General features: G+C 36.7%; 1 protein-coding gene across 5 annotated transcripts in view; it reads right to left on the bottom strand.

The window, feature by feature from the left end:
• The window catches only part of LOC132101244 (leucine-rich repeat serine/threonine-protein kinase 1-like), an 83,312-nt gene that overhangs the window by 63,710 nt on the left and 4,292 nt on the right, over positions 1-15,310 (bottom strand). For 4 of the 5 annotated variants that reach the window (XM_059506053.1, XM_059506025.1, XM_059506035.1 and 1 more), the window contains exons 3-5: positions 6,978-7,144; positions 2,276-2,447; positions 1,196-1,375 (exon numbers count right to left, since the gene is read on the bottom strand). In XM_059506053.1, the coding sequence (XP_059362036.1) occupies positions 1,196-1,375; positions 2,276-2,447; positions 6,978-7,144 (519 nt within the window). Of the gene's footprint in view, positions 1-1,195; positions 1,376-2,275; positions 2,448-6,977; positions 7,145-14,654; positions 14,756-15,310 lie in introns of those variants that run through there. The other variant, XM_059506044.1, reaches the window with a different exon arrangement.

Genomic DNA, 15,310 nt, shown 5'->3' on the forward strand with positions numbered 1-15,310 from the left:
GAAGTGCATGCGTGTGCTGGAGCAAAGCGGGAAAACCTGATCAAAATTCCCCTGCTTTCACTTTTCAGGACCAGTGTACAGTTCAGGATGATAAAACTGAACTAGTACAGTCCCTGACAGAAAAATCAAAAAATTAGTAGTTAATAATGTCCTCATTACTGGTCAAACCAAATGGCATCCATCACTCAAATTCAGTAAAACTAGACCAGGGATTCTATAAAAAAACAAACATAATAAAACATAATAAAATAAAAAATAATAACAATAAAATAAAATATTTTTTATTAAATTAAAATAATAATTCAATAAAATTGTAAATAAAATAAAATAAAAAATAAAATATAATAAAAATAAAATAAAATGTATTTTGATTGTGTTTACACTTTTATCTGCAAAATATAACATTTTGGTAAAATTTTACAATCAGTTCTCATTTGTTAACATTAGCTAAAATCAACTAACAACGAGCAGCATTGTGTTTATAGTATTAATCTTTGTTATTGTTATTTAATAAAATTTATTTGTTCATTGAGTTCATGTTGGTGCATTATCAATGTTAACAGCTAAAACTTTTGATTTTAAAAATGTATTCTTTAATGTTGAATTTACCATGAAGATTTATAAATGTTGTAAAGGTATTGCTCATTGTTTATGTTAACTTATATAGGTCAGTTTATATGAAATCTCTTATTTCCCCCCCCATGTTTTAAATAAATGCTTAAAAAAAAAAAAAAAACTTACATTAAAAAAATTAATGATCAAAAACCATGTTTAACCAATTGAATTAAAAACACTTTTTCAATTAAAATAATAAAAATAAAATATAATGCATTTGTAGTTTTGGTCAAATAACGTGCTGCTTAACAATTATATAGTAATTTATTTCTGTCCACATTTCTTCAAACAATGCCGTCTGGAAATCACAGGGCCCTACATTGATAACTAGTGTTAACAAAAGAAACCTCAGAGTAAAGTGTTCCCTCGGTGATTCACATAAAAAATGGCATTAAAAAATGCAATCAAATTGGTGTGAATAAGCCCTAAAGGAATCGATTCAGAAGTGTTCACATTCTCTGCTCCTGGTGTGAATACATATTTAGTCCTTCCCAAATGTCATGCATTCTTGCCTTACAGTTTAACAGACATTCTCTGCAGTAATAATGAGAAGTACGTGATGAGCAGAAGTCTACAGTACCTGCCTGTGCAGCGGCGTACAGCGGCAGGCCGCTGATGATGGCAAACTCTCCTGAATGAACAGCGCAGTCCTCGGTGTCAGCATTGTACGTGTAAATCAGCAGCTTCACCACCTCTAAATGACCCTGCTGACACGCCGTAGCCAACATCCAGTTCAGCAGATCCTTACGGACACACGGACCTAACCAAGGAGAGAGTTGTTTCAGAAGTGGACAAGAGTACTATATGTTAACATATGAAATATACAACTGACACACACAGTTTTTGTTCTCTGGAATAACATGCACCAGTGAATCATGCATTATAAGACCTGGAATACGCATTAAAGGAACACTTGAACATTTGTTGAAAATGAGCTCTTCCTCAGGTCATCCAAGATGGAGAAATGTAGCATTGCATCACTTGCTCACCAACGGATCCTCTGCGGTGAATGGGTGCCGTCAGAATGAGAGTCTAAACAGCTGATAAAAACATCACAATAATCCACACCACTCCAGTCCATCAGTTAATGTCTTGTAAAGTGAAAAGTTGCGTGTTTGTGAGAAACAAATCAGTCATTGAGACATTTTTTACTTAAAAAGGTTGCTTCCAGATAAAACTCCATAACACTTCCCCAATGAAAAAGTAATCTTGTCTGAATCAGGAGAGAAATATGCAAAGATCAAGCACCGTTTACGAGCCAAAAATGTCCTAAACAAATTGTTGGTGGATTTTGATGAGAGAGACTTTTTCCCTTGACATATTATTATGGATTCTGGACTCATATTTTGACCAAAGAAGTTAAAGTTTAAACATTGTAAACTTATAACGTAAAAGTTAAAACTGATGGACTGGAGTGGTGTGGATTACTTGTTGATTATTATGATGTTTTTATCAGTTGTTCGGACTCTTAATCTGTCGGCACCCATTCACTGCAGAGGATCCGCTGGTGAACAAGTGATGCAATGCTACATTTCATCTACACTAACTTTTAAACACATTTACATTTTTGGTCGAGCTATGCTGTTAAGAATGTACTGTAAATAGGGTTCGTTTTGCTTGCATGTTGACTTTAAGGACAGTGGATTTGGTTTGCGCTCACGTGGTATAGAGTCCAGCAGCTCTCGGACCAACAGCTGATGTCCGTGATGTGCTGCTAAGACAGCGGGGTTATCTTCCCTGGGCTCCTGTGGGACTGTAACTCGTGCTTCCTGCAGCAAGAACCGAACGCCGTCCAAGTCACCGTTCTGAACCACCAAACACAGCAGCTGCACCTACACACAAACACACAAATACACCCACTGTCTTCAGGAAAAGAGGTAAAGCAGTTTAAATCATCCTGTAACATCAATTCTCCTTTAATTCTACCTGGCATTGCAATCAAAAACAAGGTGGAACAAAAACTTTATCATAATATTTTTAAGTACTGTATATCACCTTCTTAAATGACTTTCCACAGACTGAATACATTAGGTTTTATAATGATTTTAAAAGAAGTATCTTCAGCTCATCAAGGCTGCATTTATTTGATCAAAAACACAGTAAAACAGAGAAATTGTGAAAAATTATTATAATTTAAAATAAATTATTTATATTGCAATATATTGTAAAATGTAATTTATTCCTGTGATCAAAGCTGTATTTTCAGCATCATTCCTCCAGTCTTCAGTGTCACATGATCCTTCAGAAACATTTCTGTTATGCTGATTTGCTGATCAAGAAACATTTCTGATTATTATCAAAACAGTTGAGCGGCTTCATATTTTTCTGGAAATAAATGTAAAAAATCCTATTTAAAATAGAACCTACTGTAAAATTTTCATTTAAAAGATAAAAAAATAAATCTTACTGAATTACATTGCAATAGTAGCATATTAGTGATTTAGTGCATAACCAAAAAAATATAAATACAGCTAAAAACTGTAGTGTAGATGCACTGTGAGAATATTTGATTATTGTTTAAATGTAAATTAATAGTGTGCATAATGAACCTGGTGTTTATCTGGCTATGTTGAGAAAACAATTCCAACACAATGCCTAACGATTACTGAATACTGCTTTGTTTTCAACTACTATGTGAAACAGCATTTTAAACTGTAGTGTGCTGACCTCATTCCATATTCAGCAAGTTATGTTCAGTTATCGGTTTCAAAATTGAATTTTTTCCATCCTCTTTTGTGTCAAATTACTTTACTTTTTAACAGTCTAAATTTATGCATCAAGAATCAGAAAGAACAAACATGCTTTAGTGATTCATTTGTTACACTGGAAATGAAAGCTCACGTCGAGCACTGCATTGGAGGATACTGTTTTCGTTTAAGATCGCACTGGATGCAAACTGTATATTTAGACAAATGCAGTTTGTTATAGTAAGAGGCATATGCTAGTATTCTATTTCATATATAGTCATTTACTTCCAAATTACGATTCAATTTAAGACAAAACATCTGTTGTAAATGTTACATTGGCTCAGAACTAAAGTTTAAATGAGTTTGCACTTCCTCATTCTTGTACATGCTCGCTGTGGCCTACAGACACTAAAATCAGCCTTTTTTTCCCACTGAGTCTCTGAATCAGGGTTAGAAGTAAGTGCGAGGCTATTTCTACTGCCGTTTCTGCAGTTTGCAAACTGTATGCAGAATGCATATTTTTATTACAATACAGTTACTTTTACACAGTGTTTACAAAAAGTACACCGTTTCAAAGCAGCTTTTCAAACAAGTATTGCGGTACTGATATCAAAATCTATTTAAAGCTTCAAAAAGAAGAAAATATGCAAAAGTATGTGAAATGCAAAGATAATACATACATTAGGGGCTGTTAAAGGTAGTCGACTAATCATGCATTTATATTAATTAAATATATACAAGGTGTGGGGAACTAAACCATAATGAGCTGTTAATAAATAGTCTATTCTGCAGTCGAGCGCAAATAAAGCTTCTCACAAAGTACCGGCAAAAAGTAAAGTTTAATTTAACAAATATAATTCTAAAATTAACACTTATTTGCATATAAAATCAAATTTACAATTTAATATTGTAAATTACTTCTGATTACATATATTTTACAGTAGCACACAGAAATATCTGAAATATGATATTTGCACACATTTCTAATCTCAGAGGCCACTGAAGCAGCGATTGAACGGGACTAATGCAATGATCAGATGTGGGTTTGTTAACTGATGGCCGGTTAGAAGACCATTAGAGTCACATCATCAATCACTGGACCTCATTAGAGACCTGTAACAGTATTTACAGAGGTAGATCTCTGCACACTCGCTGACCACACACTCTCATGTCATCTGTAATCACCTTACTGTGAACAAAGTCTTTTTAAGAAACAAACACCTTATAATTAATCTTTCTGCCTTGCATAAAAATAAAATCAAAGTTTTTTTTATAAAGAAGTCTCTTATGCTCATCAAAGCTGCATTTGATAAATGCCCCCCCAAAAAAAGAAAAAAAGTAAAATATTAATAGAATACAAAAAGCATTTTTGTATTTTAATATATTGTAAAATTGAATTTATTCATGTGGAGTAAAGCTGAATTTTCAGCATCATTATTGCAGTCTTCATAGTCACATGACCCTTCAGAAATCCTTCTAATATACTATTGTAAATTACTTCTGATTGCTAGAAAGGTGGTTGTTAAGATTTCTCAATGGTTGCCAACAACAAAAACATAATAGGAATCAACATTAAGACGGTTTTAAATCCAAACACTCCCCTTGTCTCCCATTGGTCGGAAAAACAGATAGTCCCGCCTTAAACTCATACCATTGGTTGAGCCAAAACTTAACATAGTCAGGTGGTTCAAACAAACAGATCAGTGTCACAGCATTTACACAACAGGGAAATGAACATGCGAACGGATTGTTATGTCTGCATATTAAGCTGCGACAGGAGGAAGTACTGTAGATTAGAAGAAATGATATACAATGATACAGCTCTAAATGCAAAGCAAAGCCTCATCATATTCAAATGATTTCAGCTTGTTTTGTTGCCGTTTTTATTTTGTTTTATATTCAACATTACGTCCATACAGACCACTAGAGCAGATTTACAGGCCAAAACATGTTTTCATGTTAAAGCCACAACAGAATACCATCTGCTTATCAGCATCACAGACTGTAAACACAAGCCATTTGTAATGTTCTGAGTCTATGGCAGGTCAATAACGGGTTTCTACTGTTCTACTGTTAATGCATGCACTGTATTTTTCACACATCAAACACGAAGGCGAAAACTGTGAACAGAGAGTAAAAAGCTGTGATATTCAATTTGTTAAAAGGCTCTGCCTTCCCTTTAGCACAGTATTGTGTGTGAATGTGAGAAGTATCAAGGGTTTCACAAGCATGCTTTCAGCGCACATTTCCCCTGCTGATGCAGATCAGAAAAGCTCATGCAATCTTATACTAGGCCAAGCCGGATACTTGACTATTGCTCGTTCTTAGGGTTAATCATTAGAACAAAAACCTAAAAATTAAAACTAATCCTTAGTATTTAAGGGATAAACATTTTGTTATCATTTACTCACTCTCGGGTTGTTCCAAAAATGTTTTGAGATTTCTTTCTTCTGTTGCACATAAAACATTATATCTTGAAGAATGTGGGAAATCAAACAGTTGACTGTTCCCATTGACTTCCACAGTATAGTATTATTTTCCAAACTATTGAAGCCAATGGCTGCCAGCAAGTATTTGGTTACCCGCATTCTTCAATATATCTTCTTTCCTTTAAACTTTGGTGCATAACTTACTGTACACTGTTAGCTTCAAGCTGATACTGTACCTCAAATCATGCAACTTGCATTTATATTCATGCACATGGAAGATGCATTTCACTGGTCTATTCACTGGTAATTGAACCCTATGACTTTGGCGTCACAATATTTACATTTATAGTTGACACTTTACCCCAAAGCAACTTTTATTGAATTAAGGTGCACATTTCGTTAGTTCAAATTTATCAGTTCAAAACCCATGATATATAAAAGGTGCACATGGTGTCATACATACAAATACAAACACTGCTAAACTAAGTTGACTTGTTGTTTTTCACTTCCAAAAACTGTCCATTTTAAAATTTACATGATATGTACGATTAGATCCATTACAGTTTACAGAAAATTACTGTTAACCAACTGACAGTTTTAATCAGGATTTTTTGTCTTTTACCGTAAAAAATTAACTCCTGAAAAGATCTCATTATAAAAAACAGCAAATAAGAACAAGCCTATAGTAAACTTAAACCCCGATGATGACCGATATTTGGTTTTACCTATATTTCTCCCAATATTCACGCATTTTTCCATTATCGGATATCAGTTTTGTTCATCTTGAAGAGAGACGAGTCAACAACCGAGGATACAGGTGAGTTGATTTTACGGTGTGTATGTGGCCACTGACAATGTGTAACCAAAACTGGTTCGATATTGTATTTCATTTCTCATTTTGAAGAGTTTTACAAAAGCAGCAACTTACATTTAACTATTTTCGGGAATACTTTTCAATATTGCATGCATCCTAATATATTTTGAATGCTTTTTTCCCCCACAGAGCTTGTAGTAACGCATTATGGGACGCCCAACAGGCTATTATGCTCTGGACAGGACTGATAAATGTTTTGATGATGCCACAAAAAGCCCGTCTGCTGCCAAACCACCATAGCAGCTTCCAAAACACAACATATGCTGGTCCTTCAGCAGGTAAACTGCATGCACAATGCACCCGCTTCACTTCAGTGCTTATGTGAATGTTCATTTAAATAAGAGTATAAAGTGAACGAATGATCAAACTCACCCCATCCAGCCCCTCTCCGCCGTTATTCTCGCAGGAAAGCCGGATTAGCTCGCGTGCCCTCTGGTCCTCGCCATCCGTATAGGCCTTTCGGATGCTCTGCAGAGTGGATGAATGACTCGAGGGAACACTGCCGACCGTCGACTGCTTGGCACCCATCGCCGAGACGTCTGCAAATGGGGCATAGCCACCAGAAATAAACAAAACACTCAGTAACAGAGAACGAACTTCATGCTAAAACGACGATGACACGATGGGAAATGAGCTTTAGATACAGGGGGCGAGGGATCTGCCGGGAATCAGGTCAGCCTCATAAAGAATTCACATGCCTCTCCCCCCAGACTAGTGCGTGTGTATTTGTGGAGCTGCGCTCTTCCAGTTTCACCTTTGATGTAAAGAGCACCTACTCATTGGGAAGATCTGGGGAGACTGAATGGAAAGTGATAGTCACACACATGGGCGTCAGTTTGGTTTGAAATGTGGTGGGGACAGAGACGCATTCAGAAGTGCATTTTCAGAAGTGGTGGGTACAATGATGCATTTTTTTTTCTCTTTCGCGCAGGTCATGTTTTGAAATACATCCTGTATCTTATTAATGTAAATAAATAAAAATGTATACAAAAATGTGATGATGTCCGACTTGTTTTATGAAGAAGAAAGCCGTACAAAGCATTAGACATATGATATATGACCCACTAATCTGCTTCATATCATCATATAAGTACCATGTTGACAATATGACATGGCTATGACGTGGTTTAATGTACCTAAACAATGATTACCAATTTTCTCTTTCATGTTGCTTTGTTATAACCACTGAAAACGGGGAAAAAAATCTAACCCAAAATCGGGCCTCGCTCTACATTATCCCGCTTATTACATGGCTACCCACCAAATAAATCAATAATTTGACACAAAATATTGATTTAAAAAAAGAGTTTATTGATTTAAACACTTATTTGTATTGTATTGTATTGTATACAATTGTATTGCTTCCGCTAAAGAAAATAGTTCCGTCTCTACGATTAGAATCCTGCCGCGTCCACAGCAACGCTCTGTTTTTCATGGCAACGGTGTTATTATCAAGAAATAACAGACAACACAACTTAAGCACTACAAATTTTATCAAGATTGAAAAAGCAAAAATACGTGTAGCACATGAACACTATTGACTATCACACCATGATCTGAATGCTCTCAATTCACAACAACATGCATCCATCCAATCTACATCAGGCATTTTGACTAAAACTTGATCCATTCCTCATCATCATCATCATCATCATCATCATCACAACTATTTCAGAATTCAGCAATAGATTCAAGCAATAATTAAACAAGATACTGACTACTCAACAATCATCTCCCCCAACACTTGCTGTATGAACGCAAACCGTAACTAGCTAATTAAGTTGGTGGCTAAGGAAGTCTAACGTAACATTAATTGCAAGAGAAGAATTAAAACAGCCGATCCCTTGTGTGCAAATGCACAAGACCTAGCTATAATACCAGCAAATCTTAATAAACATAAGTTATCGCGTCTTACCTTTGTGTCAATGGTCTGCAGACCCATGCTGTGTGTACAACAACATCCATTTGTTCTACAAGTTATCACTTTGATATGTTATAGTCCATGGCACTAGGATGCAACCTTGTGATATTGTATGAAGGCTAAATGACTTGCTCGTCTATGATACATTCGCCAGAAATTCTGGCCAATCCCAGCAAAGACTAGGTAGCCTCGTTCCCGCTCGTTCACTGTCCATTCCAAACTGTCAACTCATTTGAAAAACATTCTTTAAAAAAAAGAAGCGCGATAGTCATATAGACGGTTTCATCGGGCGCACGCGCCTGGACCTAAGTTAACTTCCGGTCTGTGTTGTGTATATCGGTCTGGCTGCAGTGCCTTCTACAAACGCGGTTAAAGTCAAGGCGATGAGTAGACTGAGGGCTCAGGTGGTTGTGCTGCGGGATGTGTTTCCCATACATTTATTTATTTTTGGAAACTCACCACAATTTTAAAACTGATCGATTTTCAAAAAGGCTTCGCTGAATAAACATGAGTAACGTTATGTACTGCACGTTTAATAATAATAATCCCTTACATTTATATGTTTAAATATCAAAACGAGGCACAGGTGTTTTTTATATCGCTGTATTTCTGAAGGAAGACTTGCATGTTATATGCCTGATAAAGCAGCGTGTGTGAGCGTACTTTGTTTACAGCTGTTACTGGGGAAACCTCCATTTCTCGCGCTTTATGTCTATGCTTTAAAACATCTCCTATTGGCAAAGAATGGATTTGCATTCTCATTAAGTCCGCCTGATCCATGCAGCAAACATATTTTGTTTGTTATCAAAAAATATCTACTCTAGAGGGACTTGGCTGTTGTTATTGATTCTATTTGGAAGTCTACCGGAAGTTAAGTTAGGTCCGCAAAAGCGCGCATGCGCAGTAACGTTTGTTTATGTTGTTGCCGTTGAAACCGTCTATAGAGAAAATAATAACAGTGACACGATGACTCCCCCTCCCCCAACCTAGAACGTATCCCAATGTTACAGTTGTTGCAGTTTTAATGAACAGAAAAGCGTGTAGCCATCGCAGCAGCAGAACTCGAGGTTTAAAAACCCTCGAGTTCTTTTACTTTAAAAAAAAAAAAAAAAAGTGGTGGGTACAAAATGACCCCCGAAATCGACGCCTATGGTCACACACAACGGCTGCAGATCCAAACATGTCTAAAAGCACACACACAAACAATCTGGACACAAAACACTTTAAATAAAAAAGCCATGCATGCTGGTCCTGTAGTTTGCATGAAATATTTTTCAGGAAGTTGACATGCTCTGTGGTGTGACATGCAAAACTTCATCTAAAACTATTTTATGTGGCATTTTGATAAATCTTTTTTAATTATGCATTCCGTTTTTTGTCACCTCGTATTATTTTACAGACTAAATATAGCATTTGTACTTTGAAAAATTAATTTGCCACAATGCAAGACCATTTAACATGAACTAGCAAAGGCAAACGTGCTGTAACTGTAAAATAAAAAATCTAAAATTCTAAAATCAATAAGGCAAAAAATCCTGAAGATGCTAAAATAAATGTTCATGCATCAAGCACACGTCCACTAAATTTACTCTAAAAATACAGCTAAATATGAATAAAATGACAGGTATAATTCCAACAGATAGACAGACAGAGAGATGATATTAGTATAAATTATTACATCACAATAATTATAACATTATAAAAAAAAATTATTAGCTTTTATTATTTTCATTTGAATTTTCGTTTAAGTTTAATTCGTTTCTTATGTTTTTAATTTCAAGCTTTAAATTACCCCCCCCCCACACACACACACACACACACACACACACACACACAATTTTAGTACGGTAACTTATTTCATTTCAGTTTGTTGGTAAGGCAACATTTCAGCATGTGGCTTTTATGGTGGTTTTATGGTGGCGTTAGAATTAAAATGGCATGAGGGTGAGTGATCGAGACCGAATGTTCATTTTAGGGCAAACTTTATTAGTCTGTGTGATTAATAAAACAGCACATCACGAGTTGTAATTGCTCGGTGTAGATCAGTGGCTGGACTTCAGTGTGTGGATGTGTTATGATACCAATCCAAGAGGGCAGTGAAGGTCAGATCAATCACTCCCTCTTATTATTCACATTAGTCCATCCAGCCCTTTAACATTTATCTGGCAAATGTGGCCGTCTGGAGACACTGCTCCATTAACAGTAGATCTGCTCTGATGTAAAGGAGCCAGAGCTGCGGGTAAGAGCCAGTAAGGCTGTGTGCTTTAATAGAAGAGGCTCATATGAATAATTGAAAAAAAATTTCTGATGAGCGGCTGGAGAAAGCCTGAGGGAGGGTAACCATTAGACATCCAGCCTGCATCAATACAGACTCGGCTCAAGTCCAGGCCAGACCAAATCAACCTGGAGGAAAAACCAAAGCCAAGACAGCAGCTCTGCTCTGAAACCTAACAAATCTGAAAACCTAGACAGATTTTAAGATGCTCCTTATGTGTAGGAAAGAGAAGCATAAATACGGCTCAAAGTTGGCTTCATCTTCAAAGTGGCTTGAGTCATTTCAAATCACCAACTCTATTAAAATAAATCTGTCACTGTCAGTGTGAATGCACATTAAAGGGATAGTACATCCAAAAATGAAAATCCTGAAATCATTTACAAATTTAAACAGGTACCGGTAGCAATTGACATACTATGAAATCCTGTAAAAGTCCATGGCTCAACTGTTTGGCTAACAATATTCTTAAAAATATCTTCTTTTGTGTTCAACAGAAGAAAGTAACTCATGCTCATGCAACTAGTGGGTTAGTAAATAAGATAATTCTCACTATAACTTTAAAGGGATCATAGGATGCCCATTTTCCACAAGTTGATATGATTCTTTAGGGTCTTCATAAAGAGTCTGTTACATAGTTTGTGATAAAAAAACAAATTTTTTACCCTGTCAAAAACAGCTCATTTCAGAGCACGCCGTTTTGTAGCATTTTCCTTTAAATGTTAATGAGCTCTGCCAACCCCGCCCCTCAGAGACTATTTACTTTAGCTTCACTGCTCCGGGTGTGTGTTCACTGCTCTGTGTCTGTGCACTTCGGATGGGTTAAATGCAGAGCACGAATTCTGAGTATGGGTCACCATACTTGGCTGAATGTCACGTCACTTTCACTTTCACTTTCATTCATTGTGAAACTTGCTAATTAGCACATTATTAGGAAAAGTGATTTGTAAACATTCATTAAAAAAACCTTACACTCACTTCTTCTGTTGGTGAAGCTGGATCACGAATTATTTGCATGAACATAGATGCATTTATGTCCTTACCAGGTCAAGAAAATATGATCATATTACCCCAATTTTACAGTCTCTGCACTGGCTACCTATTAAGTTCCGTATCAGTTACAAATTATCATTACTTACCCATAAGGCCCTAAATGGTTTAGCTCCTGCGTACCTAACTAGCCTTCTACCACGCTACAACCCATCACGCTCCCTAAGGTCACAAAACGCTGGACTTTTGGTAGTTCCTAGGATAGAAAAGTCCACTAAAGGAGGTAGAGCTTTTTCACATTTGGCTCCCAAACTCTGGAATAGCCTTCCTGATAATGTTCGGGGTTCAGACACACTCTCTCTGTTTAAATCTAGATTAAAAACGCATCTCTTTCGCCAGGCATTCGAATAATGTATCTCTTAAATTGTGAGTGTAGTTGCATCTGCATTTTTATTCTTTAGCTTGGGTTAAACTAATTTTACTTTGTTGGATCAGCAGCTATGCTAATGATGTCTCTATTTTGTTTCTATGTTTTGCCACGGGATTTACATCCCGTGGTAACTAGGATTTACACAAGCTCCAGTCTGGATCCAGAACACCTGAGAAGAGATGATGCCGACCCTCAGAGGACCCCAGATGATGCTAACCTTGAATCAACAAACAGAACTAACAATTATTGCTACATGTGTGACTGCATCATATAATTACTATTAATTAATAATATTGATAGTTCATCATCTAGCTGACTACGTCTTGTATTATTATTATTTTTCTAAAATCCTGTCAAACGTGCACAAACTACTAGCTACTACTAAATATTGTAGAAACAATTTTCTGTAAAGTTGCTTTGTAACGATTTGTATTGTTAAAAGCGCTATACAAATAAACTTGAATTGAATTGAATTGAATGTAGATTGGAGGCACATTCCCTTCAGAAACAAACATAATCCACTGCATCTTCAGCGGTACAGTTGTCAGGAGTAAATGACGACTTCTATGTTCATTATTACACCCTACAACAGAACACCTCAATCACTTAAGAGACATTCTTGTCTACATCAGGAAACAATGGTGGACTGATGACAGCTCACTCAGGGCGGAGCTAAGATAAGACACCAGTCCAGTCTGTGCTGAAACACTACTGTCAATCAAACTATCATGGGAGGGGCCTGTCTGTGTGATGTCACAAACACAGGCATCTGAGATCGGCTCGTTTTGAGAAAGGGGTAAAGATTTGGCCAGATTTATAAAAAAAAAATGTACATACACTGCCAACACACATTTCAGTTCAAACAGCTTGTAAAAGTGCATGTAGCATCATATGACCTCTTTAAGGCACATTCTGTAACTAAGAGAAAACAATTGCAAAATGCATCAGAAAATTATAAAATGGGAGTAGTAGAAGTATAGATTTTAAAAAAAACTGCAGCAATTAAAAAAACCCAGCTAATTACTAAATCAAACACGGACTATATTAACCAATGTTTGTGTGTGTTGTTCCAGACTCAAACACTGAGTTTCTCTGGATGTTATTGACTTTCAGTAAACTTCTGATCAACAGACCATAGCATCAGTGCATAAGACATCTTTCATCTAATTAAATCAAAGCTTCAGTGCGTAGAGATTCCAGATCATGCACAAGAAAACCATGTAATCACTTGTTCTATGTTCATTCAGTAATTTGTCTCTCTGCTCTGAAACTATAAAGCTCTTTTTTACTTTCAATATGATTCATGTAAAGAGTACAATTGAGAGTCACTGTCAACATTGGGCTGAGCAATATTTTGCTATATTTATTTCTGCAATGATATTGCAAATTATATGAAATCAAAAACTGTGTTAAGAGTTGGTCAGTTTGATTCCTTGGCAATATTATGGATTATGGACTATGGTTCTTTAGCCGGAAGCAACAGTTTAAGTTAAAAATACCTTAATCTTGGATTTGATTCTCACAAACACACAGCTTTTCACTTCACAAGACATTAACTGATGGACTGGAGTGGTGTGGATCATTGAGATATTTTTATCATCTGTTTGGACTCTCATTCTGACGGCACCCATTCACTGCAGAGGATCCGTTGGGGAGCAAATTATGTAATACTACACTTCTCCAAATCTGTTCTGATGAAGAAACAAGCTCATCTACATTTTGGATGACCTGAGGGTGAGCACATTTTCCTTTAATGTGATTCTGTTTGAACTGTTAGAATTAATGATTCATTGGCATCATCACTCGTAAATGTTCATAAAAAGTCCCAACATGGTGCACTGAGCATATAACTGCACAGATATCAAGATATATGTTAAATGTTTTTAAGGCCTGAAAAATAGATGTAAAAAAAGATGTAATGTTAGCTGTATCGCTCAACTCTAAATGTGACGATACAAACCTCGAGTTTCAGCTCTTGTCACTTAAACACTCATTAGCATATAAATGAGGCACATTAACACTTACTCAGAATCTGATGATTAAATCAAAGTCATCTAAATTTCACTTTTTTCATTCTCTCTCCGGTACAAAAAGATAGTTTTGATCGCATTGAATCTCCTTAAAATATAGACATTTTTGAAGAGACACTAAAATCTTGTTGCTGCTGAGTTTAAGACTAACTTCAACTAAGAAAAGAACAAACTATTGAGACCATTTTAAACCATGTGACAATGAATCAGACAATGCGAGTGATGCCAACAAAGAAAAATAAGATACAAAGAATAAACGACTTTCTTGTTAAAGCACAATCTCTTATAAGTTCGGAGAATTCAATCCCAGAATTTGAAAGCATTGGGTCAAAGAAAGGATCACTTCCTACACTCTGAACACGGACCTGAAACGATGGAAAACGAGACATTCACAATGCAAACATACCTTATCATTCTGCTCGATCTATCATCTCATTATTGTCCGTCAAGAGTCCAGAGGCTCGATGTACATTCAGTAACTGTGCGTATTAGCCCGACTCTGTGATGCTCCCGTCTCCTCCCTGTGTGCTGTCCCTAATGGCAAGGTTATCTTACACTGAATACACACTGAAGAGTGAAAGCCAACCCTCCCCGGCCGGCTGCTGTGTCTCTGTCCCTCCCTAGAGGACTTCAGATTGGGTTTGCAGCTACAGCTCAAGCCGCACTAAGCCAGATTAGCACAGTGGCCTCCTTCTGTAACGTGTGTTTCTGTCACACGAGACCAGACGACACACACACACACACACACACAGACGTGACGGGACTCAGACATGAGCCACGCCAAACTAACACACAGCAATGGATTCTCACACACACTCACTGTTGCTAATGGCAACGGTGTTGCTGATGCTGAGTCGGCGGGAAACTGAAACCCAACACCTATGACATGATGTTTCACCTCGGGGGGGATATTGACTGTTTTTTGCGGGGTGCTTACTTCGGCGGTTTTCGGGAAAAATGAAACTGAGCGCAGCCCAGAAACGCCATATCTTTGACATCTATAGAGATGGTCATAGAAAGATACAGTTGTTAGTTGCCCAACAACAGTTAGCATCACATTTT

This window comes from Carassius carassius, chromosome 2 (assembly GCF_963082965.1).
Source record: "Carassius carassius chromosome 2, fCarCar2.1, whole genome shotgun sequence".
In the NCBI taxonomy this organism is placed as follows: Eukaryota; Metazoa; Chordata; class Actinopteri; order Cypriniformes; family Cyprinidae; genus Carassius; species Carassius carassius.